The 21,269-nt window shown below is 54.2% G+C and overlaps 8 protein-coding genes across 8 annotated transcripts; 6 read left to right on the plus strand and 2 right to left on the minus strand.

Moving 5' to 3' along the window:
• Positions 1 to 383: 383 nt before the first annotated feature.
• MGL_3759 (uncharacterized protein) lies at positions 384 to 2,492 on the plus strand (the record flags this gene model as incomplete). Its single annotated transcript, XM_001729240.1, has 1 exon — positions 384 to 2,492. The coding sequence occupies one exon, from the start codon at positions 384 to 386 to the stop codon at positions 2,490 to 2,492; it is 2,109 nt and encodes a 702-aa protein (XP_001729292.1).
• Positions 2,493 to 2,943: 451 nt separating this feature from the next.
• On the plus strand, positions 2,944 to 4,080 carry MGL_3760 (uncharacterized protein; the record flags this gene model as incomplete). The annotated part of the gene is made up of 1 exon (XM_001729241.1): positions 2,944 to 4,080. One exon carries the CDS (start codon positions 2,944 to 2,946, stop codon positions 4,078 to 4,080), a length of 1,137 nt encoding a protein of 378 aa, XP_001729293.1.
• A 235-nt stretch (positions 4,081 to 4,315) lies between these two features.
• On the minus strand, positions 4,316 to 8,920 carry MGL_3761 (uncharacterized protein; the record flags this gene model as incomplete). Its single annotated transcript, XM_001729242.1, has 1 exon — positions 4,316 to 8,920. The coding sequence occupies one exon, from the start codon at positions 8,918 to 8,920 to the stop codon at positions 4,316 to 4,318; it is 4,605 nt and encodes a 1,534-aa protein (XP_001729294.1).
• Positions 8,921 to 10,179: 1,259 nt separating this feature from the next.
• MGL_3762 (uncharacterized protein) lies at positions 10,180 to 12,528 on the plus strand (the record flags this gene model as incomplete). Its single annotated transcript, XM_001729243.1, has 1 exon — positions 10,180 to 12,528. One exon carries the CDS (start codon positions 10,180 to 10,182, stop codon positions 12,526 to 12,528), a length of 2,349 nt encoding a protein of 782 aa, XP_001729295.1.
• A 210-nt stretch (positions 12,529 to 12,738) lies between these two features.
• Positions 12,739 to 13,425, minus strand: MGL_3763 (uncharacterized protein; the record flags this gene model as incomplete). The annotated part of the gene is made up of 1 exon (XM_001729244.1): positions 12,739 to 13,425. The coding sequence occupies one exon, from the start codon at positions 13,423 to 13,425 to the stop codon at positions 12,739 to 12,741; it is 687 nt and encodes a 228-aa protein (XP_001729296.1).
• Positions 13,426 to 14,235: 810 nt separating this feature from the next.
• MGL_3764 (uncharacterized protein) lies at positions 14,236 to 16,137 on the plus strand (the record flags this gene model as incomplete). Its single annotated transcript, XM_001729245.1, has 1 exon — positions 14,236 to 16,137. One exon carries the CDS (start codon positions 14,236 to 14,238, stop codon positions 16,135 to 16,137), a length of 1,902 nt encoding a protein of 633 aa, XP_001729297.1.
• A 494-nt stretch (positions 16,138 to 16,631) lies between these two features.
• Positions 16,632 to 17,087, plus strand: MGL_3765 (uncharacterized protein; the record flags this gene model as incomplete). The annotated part of the gene is made up of 1 exon (XM_001729246.1): positions 16,632 to 17,087. One exon carries the CDS (start codon positions 16,632 to 16,634, stop codon positions 17,085 to 17,087), a length of 456 nt encoding a protein of 151 aa, XP_001729298.1.
• A 938-nt stretch (positions 17,088 to 18,025) lies between these two features.
• Positions 18,026 to 21,211, plus strand: MGL_3766 (uncharacterized protein; the record flags this gene model as incomplete). The annotated part of the gene is made up of 1 exon (XM_001729247.1): positions 18,026 to 21,211. One exon carries the CDS (start codon positions 18,026 to 18,028, stop codon positions 21,209 to 21,211), a length of 3,186 nt encoding a protein of 1,061 aa, XP_001729299.1.
• Between the last annotated feature and the right edge of the window lie 58 nt (positions 21,212 to 21,269).

Raw genomic sequence — 21,269 nt, forward strand, 5'->3', positions numbered from 1 at the left:
GAAGCTGCTCGAACACATCGACATCAATCACGTCGTCTGGCAGCGAGGATACATCGTTCTACACGTGTGAGACGCCAAGGATCTTTGCCGATATCATAACACTGGACGTACAGTGGATGCACTCATTCTTGCGTGGATCAGCCACACAGTCTATATGTGTCGATGTGAGAGGACCGAGTCGTTCGCCCCATCGGTGGGCAAATGCATGCATGCGAGGCGCCACGTGGGGTAAACCTCCACGGGCCCAGAGATCGTCGAGCGTGGCGCGCGTCACTGTGCACCACCCTCGTTCATCCGTCGTGAGCTCCGATCACTGCGCTTCCTCGAGCCGGCGTGCCAAGGTTGAGTCTAGCGCGCACGCATTAAGAGCCTAGTTATTCATCATGGTGGAATCGATGAATTCACACAACCCGTTCTTGGCGCATGTATCAGCTAAGCCGACAAGTGAGTCGAAGGGTAGTGCTCTTGATGATCTCGTTGGTCTTGACTTGAGCACGCCGCAGCCAGTGGCGGCCCCGGTGTCGAATGAACTACAGGCCAGTAATCTGGGTGGAAATGTAGATGGGATGTCTGGTGACATGCCTGGTGGTTTTCAAGACCCCGTATCGCCGGAACAAGAGCGACTTCCCACGACGCCACTGCCCAATACCAAAAACCCTTTTCTGTCCGCAGCGGCTCCCACAGCGCTAGTGTCAGCAAGCCACTCTTTGCAGGAGCCCCAGCACGCATTTAATTCCGCGGTGACTGAACATACATCTTCTTTTCTCCCCGAGGACGTCGGCACCAATGATCCGGATGCCGACGAGTTCCAGGATGCAGATACGTCTCTGCCGCGCAGAGTCTCCATGAAGGATCCGTCGTATTTTCCAGAAACATCCGCAGGGATGATTAGACCCATCTCTTCTGCAACAGCAGCATCCACACTATACGATGCACGCACCTTGACCGCCGCATCTCCGTTTCCCAGCACTACAGGGCCGTTTGTCGCTTCCACATCGTCAGGAGCTGCATCAACGCCAATCAATGTATTGTCGTCCCCTGAGAGAAGCCCATTTTCCGCACCTGGTATGCGGGAAGGTGTAGTCCCCTCAATGAATCCCTACGTTCAGCATTCTACTCCAGCCGACTCACGCACGGGCTCCTTGGTTCCTGTTGAGCAGGGTGTGCCGGGTCTCGGCCAGCCTGTGGCAAGCACTCGTGCTGGTGTGGCGCAGCCACTAAGCTATATGCCCTCACTGTCCTCTTCTTCCACAGCCGTGCCTGTAGGCGTGCGAACACCGATGACATCAATCCCGGCTTCGACCACAGGTACCCAGGGGTCGTCGGCGGCCAACGCAGATACACAGGCCCAAATTGATGCAGATGCCAAGCTAGCACAGAGTCTTGCAGCTACGAACATTTCCGATGAGACACAGTGGTCTGTGAAAGACATCTTGTGGCGTGGCCGCAATACCAAGATCATCATGCAGAATGCAAATGGGCCATGCGCGCTGATAGCACTGACGAACGTGCTGCTTCTCCAGAATCAAATCAAGATCACTCCGCCGGACCGCCCCGCTGTTTCGTACGCATACGTCTCTGACATGCTGGCCGACTATTTCCTGGAGCACAGTACTGGGCGCGCCGATGCAGTGGAGCTCAGTCATGTGCTCAGCACGCTGCCAAAGCTGCTCCATGGATTCCAAGTCGATGTATTTTTCGATCGCCCGACGCATTTTGGCTCCGACATAGGTGCGGATACCTCTGCGGAGCTCTCTCTGTTCCGCATGGCAAATGTACCGCTACTGCATGGCTGGCTACCCGATCCATCGGATGCTCCGACATGCGAGGCTTTGCAGCAAGTCCGAAGCTACAATGGTGCGACGGCCCTGCTTGCCCGCCAAGATGCAGGTGACGCGGCTGATCTATCTGCTGCCCGCGTTGGAGACTTTATGCGTATGCACGCAACACAGTTAACGCCGTGGGGTCTGCAAGCTTTGTCTCAGGAACTTTTGCCTGGTCAGTTGGGTGTCCTGTTCCGCAACTCACATCTCTCGGTGATATACCGCAGGCGTGTCGATGAAGGCATGTCGTCATCGCCCCAACTATACATGCTCGTGACAGATTCGGCTTTTCTGATGGATGACCGGACGGTGTGGGAGAGCCTGCAAGACACGCGCGGCAGTGACACTCGATTCTATGATGCTGACTTCGAGCGTGTAATGCGATCGGAGCGCGAGTGGGGTGTGACGGCTAACGGCCTAGGGTCTGGCACAACAGACGACTATACTCTGGCACTTCGCTTGCAGAACGAGGAGCGCGAGCGTGCACGCGCAGTTCAGCGTGCACGCCGCATGCATGCAGATGTATATCGAGACCCACAGCGCAGTGCCTCTACACCCACGGGATCGTCTTCCTCGAAAAAGTTTTCCAAGATGATGCCTAAGATGCGTCGGAAAGAAGGCGGTGGTGGCGACAGCGCTGACGACGGCAAAAACTGCAAGGTCATGTAGGATGTTTAGTTAGAGTATGGTCTCGGAATCGTGCTATCAAGGAGTTTACGCGAGCGAAGCGTGCAGGAATCCATGAATTATGTGTTTAAGAAAATTGGCCAACCTCATGTCGTGGCAGGTGCGCGAAACGCCGGCTTGCGACATGTACCTGATCCGCCATGGATTGGCTCAACTCAACTCAGCTCAGCTCGGCTAGGCTTGGCTTGACTGACTATGGAACACGCGTTCACGTGAGCCCGGTGCGGCAGGGACGACAGATGCTTATATAAGACTCTCTGCAGTAACGCACCAGGCGCGGCGATGGCTCGGGCGCTTTGACTTGAAAGGGTTGGGTGAGTCGAATGCTGGGCGCCTACAAAGCCAAGCGCGGCGTCCAAAGTAGTGGGAAAAGAGAGGAAGTAGGCAAGAAAAAAAAATCCAGCACTAGGCACATCCAACACACACGACGACGATGACAGACGCATCAGAAAACTTTGACGTGATCCTAACCAAGTACAAGACGGCAGGCGAAGTTTCTGCCAAGGCCATGCGCACAGTCATCGATGCTGCTACGGAGGGCAAGACTGTGCTGGAGTTGATGCAGATCGGTGATGAGGCAGTGGAACAGGGCACAGCGTCCGTTTTCAAAGACAAGAAGATGTCGAAGGGACTTGCCTTCCCCACGACCGTCTCGATCAACCAAGTGGTATGCAACTATGCGCCGCTGCCTAGTGACGAGGCATCGAAGAATGCGCTCAAGAGCGGTGACGTTGTCAAATTCCAGCTCGGTGCACAGATTGACGGCTACGCCACTGTGATGGGCGAGACGATCGTCGTTGGCGCAAGCGCGCAGAATCCAGTGAAGGGCCGCGCCGCCGATGCGATCAAGGCTGCACACACGGCAGCGGATGTGGCCATTCGCCTGATGCGCCCTGGCATGCTGAACCATGACATTGCGAAGCAGATTGAGCAGTCGATCAAGGACTTTGACGTGCGTGGTGTCGACGGCATGCAGACGAACCAGTTCAGCCAGAATGAGATCTCAGGCAAGAAGAAGATCGCGTTTGGTGGTGATGGCTCGTATCGTCCGGATGCATGCAAGCTTGAGGAGAACGAGGTGTATGGTGTGGACATTGTTGTATCGACGTCGCCTGAGGGCAAGAGCAAGACGGACGACAACTTCACATCGATTTTCCGCAAGACCAATGCCACATACCTGCTCAAGATGGCCACGTCTCGCAAGGTGTTTTCGGAAATCCAAAAGAAGGCGGGTGCCTTCCCCTTCAACCTGCGTGCACTGGAGGATGAGAAGCGCGCTCGTATGGGTGTGCAGGAGTGTGCGAACCACGGACTGTTGACACCCTTCCAGGTGCTTGTGGACTCAAGCTCATCGGCGATTACGGCACAAGTATTCTTCACCGTGGCTGTGAATGCAAAGGGTGCGATCCGTTTGACGCCTGCTCCCTCCTGGTATAACGCCGAGAAGGTGCAAAGTGAGAAACAGGTGACGAACGACGAGATCAAGTCGCTGCTGGCGACAAGTGTGCGTCAGACAAAGAAGAAGTCGAAGAAGACGACGACGGATGGCGCCAACCAGAACGAGAACTAAGGTTGGAGAGCCAGCAGTCCATAGCGCCGTGGTTATGGCCGTTGGCACTTAGTTGTACCTCTTGGTCGAGAAGGAACGCGACTACAAAACTACGTTCGTAGACATGTATGGTATGATGCATGCATTTGACAGCAAATGATTAGTATACAGAGGACGAAGACGCACGCGTTGCCCACGCACATGGCTGACGAGAGGGGCTGGTGGACTGGCCGTTTGGGCCAGGCTTGCCGTCACGCTAGTCTCTCAGCTGACTTCCCTCAATACGTGCAATGGCCATGGCCAGGAGAGCCAAGTTCGTTGCTGTCACATCATCCGGGATGTGCTGCGCGATATACGACTGCCATGCCAAGGTCCACTGCTTGAGTGGTTGCACAAACCGCTCATACAACCGAGTATACTCACGTTCGTCGCGGAAGCCCGTGTAGTTATGCGCGGCATCACGAACAGCAACATAGTAAAAGAGGGAGCAGCACTCCTGCAAGTATGTTTGGTACTGGTGCAGGTACGTAGCGAGCTCCGTCATCTTTGTGTCCGACCGTGTTGTCGCATCAGTCGGGGGATTCGGCCTTGCCTTGGGCATGACAAACAGTCCGTCATTCCATATGCGCCATAAGCGCCCATCACTCACCAGACCATCCGTTTGCACCTGAGCCTTTTCAAGCCGCTCCAAGCGCCGGGACACAATGTCCCGCACAAGATGCACGCTTGCACCACGCAGCGGCGGCGGTGTTGTAGGCGACATGAATTCACGCACAAGTCGCAGTGTCACATCGTCTGAGCTTGCATCCCGCACGAAACGTGTCACTACCTCAAACGCCCATTGCCGAAGGCGCGCATGCGTACAATGCGTGGCGACCATGGCAAGCGCACGCGCCGAGTACGTGATGCTGTCATCGTCGAGCACGACTCGCGGCCGTGTCTCGCTCGGTAGAGCCTCCACGATCCACCGCAGGAATGTCACGATCGCATCACACAAGAACCAGTCCTGCATGCAAGCCATCGTGCGCGGTGGCGATGGCACGTCCAGTGGACTCAAGCCAGGCACAAGTGTGCTCGGCAATACACTTGCAAAACGGTGGCATAGTTCGCGTGCGAGCTCGGCACTCCAGCGCTGTGGCGATGGCATGGTGCTGCTTCGCTGTGTTGCCGCACGGAACCGATCACGCACACGGCCCTTGACACGCACCATCAGCGCTTCGTATGCAAGCTGATGCACGAACAAGACAAAGTTGCGCTGGGCATGTGGATGTGGTAGCGGTGCCACAGCCGTGCGCGAAAGGTCCGGCATGCCAAGCGCGCGTGTGCCAATGTCGGCGTCGAGCTGCTCATAGGTCTTGCGCACTATGTTCCACACAGTCACTCGGCGCGAAACCGTGTCGAGATTCAATGTTGGCTGGGCTAGCAGCGGCACTGCCTCAGTGCGTTGCACCGAATGGTCGGACACAGGCAGACTTGTTGATGCGGCTGCCTTGTCGTTCGTCAGAGTTTCTACACTCGTAGAAAGCGGCAGAAAGCGCACCAGTTCGTAGAGCGCATCCCCTAACACGCAGGCAATGTCCGGCCGCTCCGCTTCGTCCACGCTGCGAGCATGTGAAAGCAAACTGACCATCAGCTCACACAGAACCACGGCTGCCTGCGTCGCGAGTTCTTCGTGTGTGTCACGCTCACGCACCATATCAAGCGCCTCGCACAACACATCACGATACAGCGTTGGGTAAACGAGGCCCAGCACCGAGTCCAGCAGCGGTCTTGGACGGCGTGTCTGGATCGCTGGCAGCACATCTGCGAGGCACTGCAGCTGGCCCAACACAGCTTGAATCAGCATCGGTGCATCGCGTGCTAGCATAGTGACGGCATCGATGTCCGTTTCATTCGGTGCATCCTCACGGGAGCGCCACGCAAGGCTGAGCCGCTCCATCTGCTCCTGGAAACCTAAGCACATTTCTTTCGCACTGCTGCACGAGCTAAACAGCTCCAGCACAGCCAGTGCGACGCTGCCGATGTTGGTGGTCTCAGGTACGTCGATGTCGGCAGCACTCGTTGGCGCATCGTCCGCGCCGACAAGCGCGAGTGTCGGGCCCAGCACGTCCAGAGCACGGAAATTGCACTCGGCCATTTGGCGCTGCAGCGCGTCTTTGTGTTGGCTTTGAAGTGAGACCTGCAATTGACGGTACAGCCGATGCACGAGCATGTACAGCTGGTGTGCATGCTCGTTGTTGGTATCAGAGCGACCAGGTGTCATCCGACGGACAAGCAGGGAGCGGCATGTGCTTTCAATGGCATTCAGCGAGGTATCAAGTTCATGGGGGCCCATAATCTCAACACTACGCTGCTCTGGCGTAGCGGAGCTGCTTTTTGCGCGGCTCGACAGACTTGCTGGACTTGTCGGCAGCGTCTTTACATCCTTCGTTTGCCATTCGGGGTGTCGGTCGCTCGCGTTTACTGCGGTGTGTCGGTGTCTACTAATGCTGCTGTCGCTCTTGCCCGACTCACGTCTAAGTGACTCTTGCTTCAGGACGCCGCCGTTGCTCAGGGCGCCGCGTACATATGGCAGTGCACGAGCATCCGACACATAAACTTGCACGGCATTGGACCTCGCACTCGGTGCCTTGGACCGGGAGCGTGACGACGCTCGGGAGTGCGTGTGTGAGCGCGCTCGTGCTGGCGGCGACGGTGATACAATCTGCGCTGGTGGCAATCGTTCCACTCGGGTATCAATGTACAGACTGGGCTCTTCTGCGCTCTGGCGCCGGATGCTGTGGCGTGGCGACGCAGACGTTTGCTTCGTAATGGGCGCGAGGCGGTTCTGTAGAGCCGCAGCAATTACCTCCGGCGCCGGCGGCTCTAGATCCTGGAACATGGGCGTCTCGGTACCGCTCGGAAATGCCACCACCATGTAGAACACCAGCATGCGCAATGGACCCTGCTTACCCGACGGACCACTGCTTGGTGGTTCCGACATGTCCTTGGCCCTCGGATTTACAGCTCGCGCCGGAAGCTTGACCAGTTCCTCCGTCGTTGTGCGCTGGCCAAACAGGGACTTGATCGTCTGCATAACTTGCGCCAGCGTGCCAGGCTCCTCATCCTGCAGAAGCTCAATGACACACTGGAATGCACAAGCACGCACCGCTTCGCTCTTTGGCACAGCTTTTGTCGGCATGCGCATCGTGCCTGGTTCATCGTACTTGCCAGCGACTGCTAACGTATGATACAAAATCCCCGCACACCGAAGGCAGTATTTGATGAACGAAAGCACTCGCCGACTCGGCTGCAATGACGTGTTCAGCAAAGTGATCATAGAGAAATCGGGCCCAATCGGCAGGCGCTCATCATGTGACGATGCCAAGTCTGCCGCCTCATTCGTGAGCACCAACGGCAGCACCATAGCATGCTGTGGCGGTGCAGGGACGAAAGATGTGCATTTTAGCTCACGTCGGTGCCGAGAATGTTGGTGCTCAGGCTTCGACTGGATACGCTCAGCCAGCTGCTCAAAGTAGCGCATACGTCGTTCTGGATTCAGATCCAGGAGTGCTGCCACATCGTTAAGCAGCTGCGATGGTGGAAGCGTTTGGAGCACTCGCTTTGCGCGTGCACCCATCGACGCAGGCGACGTGTGCGACGTGCCCAATGGGTATCGGATGCCAGAGAGGCAGCGAAGTAGCGTCACACCACACGTCCATGCATCCACTTCAGGGCCCCAATACGAAACGCTGCCAAGTGGCTTGGACAGCGCTGTGACGATTTCCGGGCAATGAAACGCTGGGCTTCCGCAACACGTCGTAAGCTTCGCATGGCTCCGGCTAAAGTGGGTGGCCAGCCCGAAATCTAGCAGTTTCAGCTGCAGCGTTTCTGGATGCACAAGCACATTCTCTGGCTTTACATCTCGGTGACATACACGTAGGGGTTTGTGAATTGCATAGAGTGCAAGCACCAGCTGTTCAAAGACTTTCTCCGCCGCATCGTGGGGAAGCTTGTGGGCGGAGGATGTTGGCGTATTTATGTTCATACGCCCAATCAAAGCTTCTAGTGTCACGTATCCATCCAAGAACTCTTCCACAAGGTAGAAGTGGCCAGGCGTACGGATAGTTTCAATCACACTGACCAGGTTTGGATGCGGTGGTATTTCCGCAAGAAGTGTAGGCTCACGTAACAAACGTGTAGCAACCAGCTCGTGATGCGGGAAAAGTGGGGTGTGTTTAATAGCATACCGCTCGCCATTCTTCATGGCCAAATAGACCGTCGAGAAGCGTCCGCGACCCAGGGTCTTGGGCAGAATCGTATATTCACACAGTCCCCAATCCAAAAGCCGGTCCATACCTGTTACTTCTACAGGCTGCGTTGGGCGCTGCAGAATCTCTTCAATGGGCGGCACCACATCTGCTGCTGTGTATTCCGCTGTCCGGCGCGCCTGATGCATGTCAGAGCCAGGGCCAGCGGCGGAAGAAGAAGAAGCAGGCGATCTGTTTTCGTCTGTCGCACTTGCCTGTCTAGCAGACTGTTCTTCGTAGCGTAGCAGCACATTACTTCCTGCACCACGAGTTCGATCCCATTCTTCGCGCTCCCGCTTCGCTGCATTCGCTTGCTGAGCAGCGATATAGGAACGAGAGTGCCTTGAACGGGTGGCTGGTGCCTTTGTTGCGTTGGAGTCGATGGCTGCTGCCATTTCAGCGTTTTTGTTCCTGTTGTTGGCCTTCAGCTCCGCGCCGTTCGGCCCCCTTGCTCGTCTTTCTTCGTTCACATTTTGTGTGCTTGTGCTCACTTCATGAGGCATGCGTTTCGTATTCTGATCCCTCTGTTCTTCAGCCTTATTGGGCGCTATCCGCTCTAGCGGATCTTGCATCCAAGCCTATCTGCACTCACAAAGATTCGTCGTTGCTCTTTGTATGCAGTTACAGAGCCCTCTGTCAGACACACTGGTCGGAGTCGCGCATGTCTTTACATTCTCTACCCCATGAACAACGCAATTGGTTCTAACAATTGGAAAATTACCCAAGCCTACAATAAATCTGTCATTTTGTTGATGAACTTTTTTTAGATTTTTTTCTCGAATTTCGCGAGTCTTATCACACACACACACACACACACATGAGGGAAAGCTAACCCAATGAGAGTCGTTTCTTGTTTGCTGCGGGCATTTAATGGCTCTTGATCCAGACCTGCCATACATCACTTGATCGATTGTTGGGATACAAGCCTACTGTGCACATCGAATGATAGGAGCTGGCATTAAGTGAATAGAATAAAACGTCCCAAAGAGGAATAAAGTGTCTTGAGGGTATGTTGACTAGTGGAACAGGTCGCCGATGCAGAGGTCTCAGCCTTGTCAAGGAGACCGGCTTATGTTGTAGGCGCGAGACATTTGAACTGGTGAGCGTGACTTGTTTAGTACTCGGGAGAAGCTCTCATCTTCTTCTGTTTCACTGTTATCATCGTTACGCTGAGATACAGGTGTGCAAGTACTGCATGACGAAGGATGGGGTGAAGGCGATCGCGATCGAGTACACGTACTACATGACGCGGGATGACTTGCATCTGAGTCTTGCGACGAAACAGACGGTGATCGTCTTCGTCTTTCATGTTCACGGTATGCTATAACATCGTCAGCTATGCCGCGCTGTCGGACCGACACCTGTTCGTGAGAGGCTGTTGGGCGCCACTTCGCACGCAAGTTTAGGATCTTCTAACACTTGTGCGCGAGTGGGCCGCGTCTTGTATGGACGCGGATTCTTGCACTCATAGATAGCATGCCCAGGTTGCTCACACCTTTGGCAAACGCGCGATGTGCCAGCGCCCGTGTCGCGCGTCAACGGTACTCGCGAAGGAAACATCGTCGGTGCCAAGTGGAGAAGTTCTAGCTCTCAGAACTTGCTTGATGGAAGTGGACAAATGCTGATCTAATCACATCTGGGGGCCGTGCGTTCGAGATGATTCTAGCTCTCGAAGCCCTAATCGAGTGCCACCTGCACACACCTATATTACGCCCGACCTCAGTTTGCCACCAACGCTTCCGCTTTCTTTTTTTCGAGCATGGTATCGGTGCAAAAATGTCGAAATGCACCATCACTGGTGCGTTACCACCCAGGACGCATAGCGGCAGGCATGCGCATTGCTGCGCCAGCCACAGTGTCTGGTCGGCGCGTGAACCAAACGGGACTACTTTCACGCACGCTGTTATCGCCGCGTCACTTGCACACTACAGCGTGTCGTTTGTTGCCACCAGGCGGCGGGTTTCCTGGCATGCGAATGAATATGCAAGGCCAAGAGGCCCAGCCCGGCGAGACGCTAGCACAGTACTCTCAAGATCTTACGAAATTGGCACGCGAGGGGAATGTGGATCCTGTGATCGGACGTGACAGCGAGATCCGTCGCACAATTCAAGTCTTGTCGCGTCGCACTAAATGCAATCCCGTGCTGGTTGGACCTGCTGGTGTAGGTAAGACAGCCATCATGGAGGGGTTAGCTCAGCGCATCGTCAACAAAGAAGTGCCTGAATCACTACAGGACAAGCGCGTGTGTGCATTGGATCTCGGTGCTCTTCTTGCTGGAGCTTCATATCGCGGAGCGTTCGAGGAACGATTTAAAGCTCTCTTGCATGATATCGAGGCAGAGCAGGGGAAAATCATCGTGTTTATTGACGAACTTCACATGTTGCTGAATCTCGGCAAAGCAGAAGGCTCTGTCGACGCTGCAAACATGATGAAGCCCATGTTGGCCCGCGGCACTCTGCAATGTGCCGGCGCCACAACGTACGATGAGTATCGGAAATATATCGAAAAGGACCCAGCTCTGGCGCGTCGGTTCCAAAGTGTATCCGTACTCGAGCCGTCACCCGAATCCACCGTTGCGATTCTCCGTGGTCTTCGTACTCGCTACGAGGTACATCATGGTGTAGGAGTAAGTGATGGTGCACTCGTTACGGCCGCAGCTTATGCATCACGGTATTTGACGGAGCGTAAGCTCCCAGACTCTGCCATCGATCTACTCGACGAAGCCATGTCAGCACTACGGCTTCAACAAGAAAGCAAACCCGAAGTGATTGAGACACTTGATCGAGATATCCTGACATTGCAGATTGAGCTGGAGTCTCTGCGTCACGAAAACGACCCTTTGTCTGTGGAACGCAAGAAGGTCGTGGAGAAGGAGCTGCAAGAAAAGCGCCAGGAGAGTGCCGCACTGACTTCTTCATGGATGGAGGAGCGCAGCAAACTAGATCGTGTGAAGGAAATAAAAGAACAACTCGAACAATCCCGCATCGAACTTGAACGTGCAACTCGCGAAGGCAATTTCCAGCGTGTTGCTGAGCTGCAGTATGGGCGTATTCCCGAGCTGCGTCGCGAGCTTCCTAGCGAAGAGGAGAACAACGATGCATCAAATAAAAACATGCTGCACGAGCGCGTGACGAGCGACGACATTGCTGCGGTGGTCGCCAAGATGACAGGCGTGCCAGTGCGTAACCTGTTGCGCGGCGAGCGCGAACGTTTGCTTGGCATTGAAGACTCGCTCCGCGAACGCATTATCGGTCAGGATGAAGCGCTTGCCTCCATTGGTGAAGCTGTGCGTCTGAGCCGAGCAGGGCTTCACTCCTCGAAGCGACCGTTGGCATCATTTATGTTCCTGGGCGGCACAGGTGTTGGCAAGACAGAAGCAGCCAAAGGCCTTGCGCAGTTCCTGTTCGATTCAGAAAAGCTGGTACAAATTAATTGCTCTGAACTGAGTGAGCCTCACTCTGTCTCGAAGCTTGTCGGCGCGCCCCCCGGTTATGTGGGACATGAAGATGGTGGACAGCTCACGGAAAAGGTGCGCCGCCAGCCGTACTCAGTTGTTCTGTTTGATGAAATTGAAAAGGCGAATCGTAGCATCCACACGCTTTTGCTTCAGGTGCTCGATGAGGGTCGCTTGCAAGACTCGCAGGGCCGACAAGTCGATTTCCGCCAGACGATCATCATTCTCACATCCAATGTGGGAGCCGACGTTCTGTACCAGCCAGGAGCGACTGATGCGACTGGCCATGTCACCGAAGAGTCGCGTGAAAAGGTCATGGCGGATGTGCAGCGAGCCTTCCCACCTGAGCTTCTGAACCGCCTAGACGAGCAGATCGTTTTCAATAACCTCGCACCTGAGACGCTCCATGGTATTGTGAACATTCGATTGAAGGAAATTGACGCACGGCTGCATGACAAGCGCGTCACGCTGCGTGTGGATGAAGCTGCGCGCAACTGGCTTGCCAAGAAGGGTTATGACCCTGCTTATGGTGCACGTCCGCTCAATCGTCTGATCCAAAAGCGTCTTCTGAATCCACTGGCTTCCAATATCATTCAGGGTAAAGTCCTTGAGGGCGACACGGTAGAGGTTCATGTGGACGAGTCGGCGAATGCGTTAACGCTGGATGTGCTGACTGGACCACATCATGAAGCTGATGCTAATCCAGACGCTGCCTCTGCACAGTAGACATTGGCATGTCAGACACAGCCAACTCGACATCCACACTTTGCCATAACAGCCTACCTTTTTGTAAAAAAATGATCTACTTGCTTCCGATCGTCCACGCAGTATATAATCAAGATAGAAATGAACGCACGAAAATCAAAAGCAACAACACATACATACATACACACATACATAGAGTCTGCATACCGTGTCACACCAGCACATGCGTGCCTAGGCGGGGGCTGGCCAGATCTCGAGCAGGCGCTCAAGCACGGCAGGCATTTTGGTGTATGGCACAGCAAGAATTCGACCATATAACGGCGGTTCAAACGTTTCTGACGCATCGCGCGGTGCAGGAAAGCGGAACGTGTATGAATGGGTCGCAGCCTCACGAATAAACTCGTCCTCAGGGTGGAACGATCCGAGTCCGTCATCATGTTCATTCGTCACGCCAGGGCGTTTCTTGTTATGAACTTGCCTGCCAAGCGCAGCATTCGCTGCATCAACAGGATGTGCATGCTTCCCACTGGCCTTGCGTTTCCGGGCACCAGCCAAGCCTGAAGGCTCCTCATCATTCCCAGTGTCATCGGCTTCATTGCTGTCGCCACGGCCTTCGTCCAGGGCATCTGCCGAAAATGCGCGTGAGAAAAATAGCGCATGGGTCGGTGCAGGCGCCGACGTCTCGGCCAGCGTTTCTTCTACTTCAGCGAGAAGCATACGCAATAGGGGCGGCATGACCTGGGGCGGCAAGTTGATCATGCGTTCATGCAGGATAAACAGAATTGGCCGGTTTTCAGATGAACTCAGCATCAGGTCGAGCAGCGGCTTCGCCGATGCCGCTCGGCTCAGTTGCGACTTGAAGTAATCTTGCACGAGTTTCGCTGCTTCTGTCTTGGCGTCAAGGGTGACGCAACTCATAACCGCATACGGGTCGTGAATCTGCTCCAAATCATCGACCTTGACGACCGTGCCGATTCCACTCGTTTGCGCGAGGTTAACAACATGGTCTGCCAATACATTCAAATTTAACTGTGGCGCGTGCGTGTACCATTGCTGTTGGAAGAGGCGCCTCAGCGCTTGTGTGTCGATCTCTGAGGGTGCTTGGAAATCAAATTCCACATTGATGAACTCCTATTGCCCCGTCTGTTAGCCGGCTAGCACACCGGGAGCGGGCTCGCACCGCTGCACGTACCACATCTTCCTCAGAGTCACTTGTTCCTGCGATTCGCTGCTCCTTAACTTGTATGTCTTCCATACTTCCCATCTCTTAGCCTTGGACTCGGAGGGAGCGGTCAGGGGGGCAACACGCTCTCTCAAGCCTGTCTCTTCGCCCAGTAGCACCAACCTTGTGCCTATCAAATAGTAAAACCTCGGCGCTTTAATAAATTCCTTTCCTCCACATGTTAACGACGTAGTCGCATAGCTGATTTCCATGCTTGTCTTCCTCCACACCGAATCGCGATGGGGTGCGCGGCGCGGCCGTGTCAAGCTGGGTGAGAAAAAAATCTTGGCCGCTCAGCCACGTGCGGCGTGTAACTTGGGTGCCGCATTCTTGCCTATCACATTCGGTCTTGTGAGTCTCGCGCGTTTGAGCTGCAGCTCTCCCCTACTAGGGACTGCCGCGCCCGAGGTTTCGCCATCGCCTCCTTCCCACGCAAGCCGACCATTCAACACGCACCCCACCCGGACGAAGTTGCCGCCTCATCATCGACGCACAGACTCGCCGCCATGAGCGACAATCTATCGTATTCACCGCTGGGGGGGCCTAGGTCCTCGGTGGTTCAGTCTAGCCACTCCGCCGGCGGAGTCCCTGCCGCTGCGACGCGCTCTTTGTCGACGCGTTCCATCCGTCCTGCTCGACCCGTATCTGGTGCTGCACAGACAAACATTACTTTGGGATCGCCTTTGAATGCATCAAATTCACCACCTTCATCCTCTGCAACATCAGCTCTTGTCTCTTCAGACTCAGCTGCATCCTCGGTGTACATGGATCCGTCGTCAACAGCCCCTGCCCCACTGTTCTCCGGTCCTGCGACATATGCGCACTCACCAAACTATCAAACCTCTACTGCAGCTGACGAAGTCCCAGTGGGTACAGGGAATGGTATCTTGACTCGCGTTCCACAGAATCATTGGGGCTCGTCGTCACCACCGCCTCTAGGCGTCGCATCTAATACCCAACAGCAGCCACTACCACAACAACGACCCTCTTTCCATGCACCTCCACAGTCAAACTCTCATTTCTATCCTCACAATAGCATGGCTGCTCAGGTTCCTGCAGTGCCGGGGCCTCAGCCCCTTTTGCCTGAATCGTTTTCTCAGGCTCCGGCCTCGACAAGCGGCCCAGCGGTAACGACAACTTCATCGACGTCTGGGCAGCCATTGAGCTCATCAGTGCCGGCATCCACGCAACTCTCTGTCAAATCCAACTCTACATATTCGAAATCACAAACACCTGCTCTTTCGAAGCCTGCGCCATCCACGCCATCTCACCCACCCAAGAATGCTGATAATCGGCCTCGTGGATTCCGAAAATTTCTCGCCATGATGACCTGCTCCTCATCATCGTCAACTGTCGAGATGGCTCTTGACGGTCATCAAAATACTTCACCGACACAGCCTGCCAATCCTTCTTCACAGCCTCGCACTTCGTTACCACCTCCTACCACCCAGCCGTCCGTTGTAAAGGAGCCGACGTCTATGCCTGGTCCAGCCCCTGCAGGATCCAATCCAAGTCCGAATCCAAGTCCTCGCACAAGTCTTCAGCCTCGCCCATATTCTGGGCTACAGCCTGAGACTGCTGAGCCTCATTCTGACACCGGCCACACCCAGTCCATGCTGCGTGTGCCGTCTGTTATGAATCGAAATAGCGTGGCCACATCAACAGCTACCTCCCATTCAAGCGAAACCGATGACATAAACCAAGACGTCATTACTCAAGTGCCACAAAATGGATCTATGATGTCGATGGGCATGTCTGACCCAGAGCTGGAGCAGGAGATGTTTGCTGAAGAGCAGAGGCTGATTCAACAGGGTGGCACGGGCATACCGGTTGACGAAAATGGCCAGCCTTGCCCTCTGTTAGCGCAGGTGTCTGCGCTTGATGCGTCGCGGAAGTGCCTGGTGCTGGATCTCGATGAAACGCTTGTGCACAGTAGTTTCAAAATGGTTCCAAATGCGGACTTTGTTGTGCCGGTGGAGATTGAGGGCATCGTGCACAACGTGTATGTAATCAAGCGGCCGGGTGTCGACGAGTTTTTGCGGCTGATGGGGCAGATCTATGAGGTGGTCATATTTACAGCGAGTCTCAACAAGTATGCTGATCCTGTCATCGATATCCTCGATATGCACCGTGTCGTCCGTCACCGCCTGTTCCGTGAGTCATGCTACAATCACTATGGCAGTTACGTGAAGGATTTATCTCAGCTTGGCCGGCCCTTGCATGATACCATTATTCTCGATAACTCGCCAGCATCGTATGTCTTCCACCCTACGAATGCCGTTCCAGTGTCGAGCTGGTTCAATGACCCACACGATACCGAGTTGACCGACCTATGTCCTTTCCTTGAAGATCTATGCTTTGTGGATGACGTTCGCATTGTCCTTGATGGCTTTATTGACGTGCCATGAGCATAGCTGACTTTCGTTTGTTGCTCTGTCCTTTGCACGAACGCCTGCGGTTCAAGGACAGAAAACCCGCAGCCACCTCCCTTTCGTTCGTTCGTAATGAATGCTTTTGTCACGTGCCGTAGATCCTCTTGTTACTTGTCTACACGCATATACTTGTGTGACTTCCTCCGCTGATTCATTGACTCCACCAATGCCGTGCCTAGCTTGTGCATGGACGATTTCGTAGACCGCTTGGCTCAGATATTGTTGCGCGAACGAGATGCGTATGTAGACCGAATCACGGATGAATTTTCCACCTCTACTCCTGTCCTCATGCTTACGATACAAGTCTTCCATCTACGCGTCGTCTCCTCGTCGGTATCGCCGGGATCCCTGGCTCAGGAAAATCAACACTGACCCAGCGTGTCGCTGAGAGAGTCGTGGCACTTCGTGGGCCGTGCTGTGCATGGGTCGGAATGGACGGTTGGCATTATTCTCGATCCGTATTGGATGCGATGCACGACCCTGGAGAAGCACACAGACGTCGTGGCGCTGCTTTCACTTTTGATTCTGACGCCTTTGTCGCATTTGTTGACAAGCTGCGCCACGACGGCATGGTGCGACTTTCAGCGCCATCGTTCTCTCATGCTGACAAAGATCCAGTTGAAGATGCTATTCAAATCGAGCCTTCTCATACAATCGTACTACTAGAGGGCTTGTACTGCTGCCTGAATGTCGAACCTTGGCGCCGTGCAGCTGAATGCTGGGATATCCGCTGGTTCGTCGATACGCCACACAGCGTGGCCCGAAAACGTTTGATTCAACGACACGTCGAATCTGGCATTTGTCCAGATGAAGCATCAGCGGCATGCCGTGCGGACAACAATGATCTACCGAATGGCGATTGGATCCTTGCACATTTGTTTGAACCTGTAACACGATGGGATGCGCCTACAATGTCATCTACATAACTCTTACAGCCCCCTTGCAGCTGCTTGGCATGCCTTTAGCTGCTCAAGGTAGTACGAGCAAGTGTTCATGTCGTTTGTCTTCTCGAGACACTCGATAAACTGCTTGCTCTGCACATCGCAGTTGATACCTGTGTTTTGCTGTTGCTGCTGCATTGCAAACTGATCGTTGTAAGGTGCAGCTGGCGGGGGCACTTGCTCAGCAGGTGCAGGTGCAGGCTCTGCGCTTCTCCCGCCAAAGAGGAAACTACTGATGCCATGTCCCACAGACTGTCGCGGTGGTCAGTGTACGGGCGCCATACATACCGAGCCGACAGCGACGCCAGCAGCTGTAGAAGCCATCTTTTGCGTAAGTTTGCACATCATAGGAAAGAACATACCTGGCCAAACAAGCTTGGGCCTTGCGATGCTGTTGTGGTGGGTGCTGCATGTTGCTGCGGAGGATGTTGATATTGCGTCTGTGGCGCGGGCGCAGACGCGGGCGCAGGAGCAGGCGCATACCTTGACGACGACGGCGTCGACATGGTGTGCATACCACGCGACCCTGATGGCGCCGCAGGGCGCGATGCAGGGCGGGCAGGTCCAGATGAACGCGATGAACGAGGCATGGTAAGCACGTTAGATGGCGGTGGCGGACTAGACGTAGCCCTCTATGTACACACGAGATCCGGGGCTGCGTCATCGACCTCAGCATACTGCACGTGCGCTCCATGGCCGATGGGTCATCTCGGCCGAATCCGATACGCATCTCAGAAATTTTTTGTGGTGACGTCTCCGTAGAAGTGCAAATTTCATACACGTACGTCAGTGCGTGGGCGTTGGGAAGCCACGATGGCCGACACTGCTCAGGTGCATCGCGCTCATCGCAGTGCCCAAGCAGGGCCAAACTCTGCGAAAGCGAAAGGAAGAGAGCGTCATGCTGGTGGATTCAACCCCAAAGTATGTACTTTGTATGGACGCTGACCGTAATTCAGGCCTTCATTGCAGCTCATCCGTTCGCGGCAGACAAACATATCCGACACAAGGCTCAGCTCGATCAACAGCGCTTGCATGTTCCACTTGTTGATCGCACCCCAGCGAAGGAGCCACCACCTGTGATTGTCGCTATTGTCGGGCCTGAGGGCGTGGGTAAAACTACTCTTATGCGCAGTCTTATTCGTCGCTATACGAAGCACACTGTCGCCAACATCACGGGACCCGTGACTGTAGTGAGCGGTAAAAATCGTCGCATTACATTTATCGAATGCAACAACGATATCAATTCGATGATCGACATAGGCAAGATTGCCGATCTGGTGCTTCTGATGATCGACGGCAGTTTCGGGTTTGAAATGGAGACCATGGAGTTTCTGAATGTCCTGCAGGCACATGGATTCCCCAAGGTTATGGGTGTGCTTACTCACTTAGACCTTATCAAGAAGACGCGCATTCTACGGGCAACAAAGAAGCGTCTGAAACACCGCTTTTGGACAGAAATATACCAGGGTGCCAAGCTGTTTTATCTGTCTGGCATCATCAATGGTCGATACCCTGATACAGAGATTCAGAATTTGTCCCGATTTATCAGTGTGATGAAGTTTCGTCCGCTTATTTTTCGCAATCAGCACCCATACTTCCTTGCTGACCGTATGGAAGAGCTTACACCACGTGAGCTTGTAAAATCGAATCCTAAAATGGATCGCACTATCACCGTATATGGATACTTACGCGGCACACATCTTCGCAATAAGCAACCTATTCACATTCCAGGCGTGGGTGACCTGGTTATTCAGTCGATTGAGCGTCTCGCTGACCCGTGTCCCCTTCCCACGCAGGAAAGTGAGCGTCGCCGACGATTGAGCGATAAGCAAAAACTAATTCATGCTCCTATGAGTGATGTGGGTGGTGTCATGTTTGACAAAGACGCTGTGTACATAAATGTGCCCGGTCACTTTTCTAAGCGTGATGATGCGGACATGGGTGAGGGTGAGCGGATTGTCATGTCGCTACAAGATTCCAACACTACCTTGGGCGATCGAGCGGCTCAAAGCGAGCTCCGTCTTTTCGATGACTCTAGTGCACCTGTTTCCTTAGGTCGCGAACGCCGCAGAGCTGCTTTTGGCGATGACATGGAGCGAAATGGAAGCGGCGATGATGAGTCGGAGCAAGAAGAAGAAGATGACGCGGAAGATGTGGATGCTGAGGAGGAAGAAGAGGACGATACCGGCGGTGGTCGAAGCATGAATTTGGCTGAAGATGAAGACGATGAGCAAGTGGAGGAAGTTGCGTATGCAGAGAGTGATTCGGACCTGGGGGATGCAGAAGAGTCCATGTCTGCTTGGCAGACGGACTTGGCGCAACGTGCGCAAGAGACGGTGCTTGAGAATCGGCGTCGACGGCGTGATTTGATGCGATTGATCTACGACTCCGAGCAGACGCCCGAAGATATCGCTGCAGGGAGAGACAGTTCTTCGGTACCTGAAGAATCCCTTGGCGCCGAAGATGACTTTCTCCATATCGTGTCGAATGAAGCGCCAATGACGTCTGTGCCTGTGCCGGAAGAATGCCGCCCTCAAGTCTCGCTTGACCAATTGAAGGTATGGGCAGATGACAATAAGCTTGATTCGATCCGCCATTTGTTCATCACTGGCAACGATGAACCTGACGAGGCCAAGGCACTTGCTGAAGATGGGGACGAGGCTGAGCCTGAGGCTGATCAGGAGGATCAGCAAGATGTACAAGATGAGCAGTCCTCGGAGGAAGCAAGGGCACAAGCGCTGGCGGCGAAAAAGGCCGCGCTGAAGCGCAAGTTCGATGAACAGTATGATGAAGATGAAGACGAAGACAAGGATGATTGGTATACCGAGCAAAAGAAGGAACTGGCTCGCCAAGCAGAAATGAACCAGCAAGAATTCGCAGAGGACGACGAGGACACACGCGCCAAGATTGAAGGATTCCGTCCAGGGACTTACGTGCGAGTGGAGATTGCGAATGTGCCATGTGAGTTTGTGGAACACTTCAATCCAGCGTACCCGGTTATCGTAGGTGGGCTCTTACCGAATGAAACATCTTTTGGCTTCTTGCAAGTGCGTATTAAGAAGCATCGCTGGCACAAACGAATCCTCAAGACGAATGACCCATTAATCTTTAGTCTAGGCTGGCGCCGCTTCCAAAGTATGCCGATCTACACCCTCGATGACGGCACGCGGAATCGCATGCTCAAGTACACGCCAGAACACATGCATTGTCTCGCATCCTTCTATGGACCAGCAAGTCTACCGAACACAGGATTCTGTGCATTTAACACGCTCTCCTCGGAGACGCCTCATTTCCGCATTAGCGCAACGGGCGTCGTGCTGAATGTCGATGCAGGCTCTGGCGCATCCCATAAAATTGTGAAAAAGCTCAAGCTCACAGGCACTCCAGCTAAGGTGTTCAAAAACACGGCATTTATCAAAGATATGTTTTCATCGCCGCTGGAGGTTGCCAAGTTTGAAGGCGCGCAGCTCAAAACGGTGTCTGGTATTCGCGGTCAGGTCAAAAAGGCACTCGCCAAGCCCGAAGGCCAGTTCCGTGCGACGTTCGAGGACAAGATCCTAATGAGCGACATTGTATTTTTGCGCGCCTGGTACAATGTCGTGCCACGTCCATTCTACAATCCTGTCACATCGCTTCTCATGCGTGGTGACACAGAGCGCGAGTGGCAAGGCATGCGCTTAACGGGCACTGTGCGCAAGGAAGAAGGCATCAAGACACCACTGCGGATCAATTCGACATACAAGCCAGTGGAGCGGCCCGAAGTACGCAAGTTCAATCCGCTTCGTGTGCCAAAGTCACTTCAAGCTGCACTGCCATTCAGCAGCAAACCGCACACAACGAGGGCTCAGCGCAAGCCTACGTATCTCCAGAAGCGCGCGGTAGTGATGGAGAAAGACGAGCGCGACACTGTGGCTCTCTTGCAGCAGATGCAAGCTGTGCAGCATGCGAAGCAGCAGAAGCGCACTCAGAAGCGCCAGGATCGCATGGAAGCCAAGAACAAAGAATATGAGAAACAGAGTGCAATGGATGCACAAAAGCACAAGGAGCGTATGAAACATATCTACAAAATCGAAGGCCAGCGCGAAGCAAAGCGAGCCAAGTCCAGTTAGCTATGTCTCCAGCGATAGTCATTTGTAGTTAGTCGAGCCGAGCCGATGTGAGAACATA

The sequence above is a fragment of the Malassezia globosa genome, assembly GCF_000181695.2.
Source record: "Malassezia globosa CBS 7966 chromosome Unknown mgl_sf_10.1, whole genome shotgun sequence".
Lineage (NCBI taxonomy): Eukaryota > Fungi > Basidiomycota > Malasseziomycetes > Malasseziales > Malasseziaceae > Malassezia > Malassezia globosa.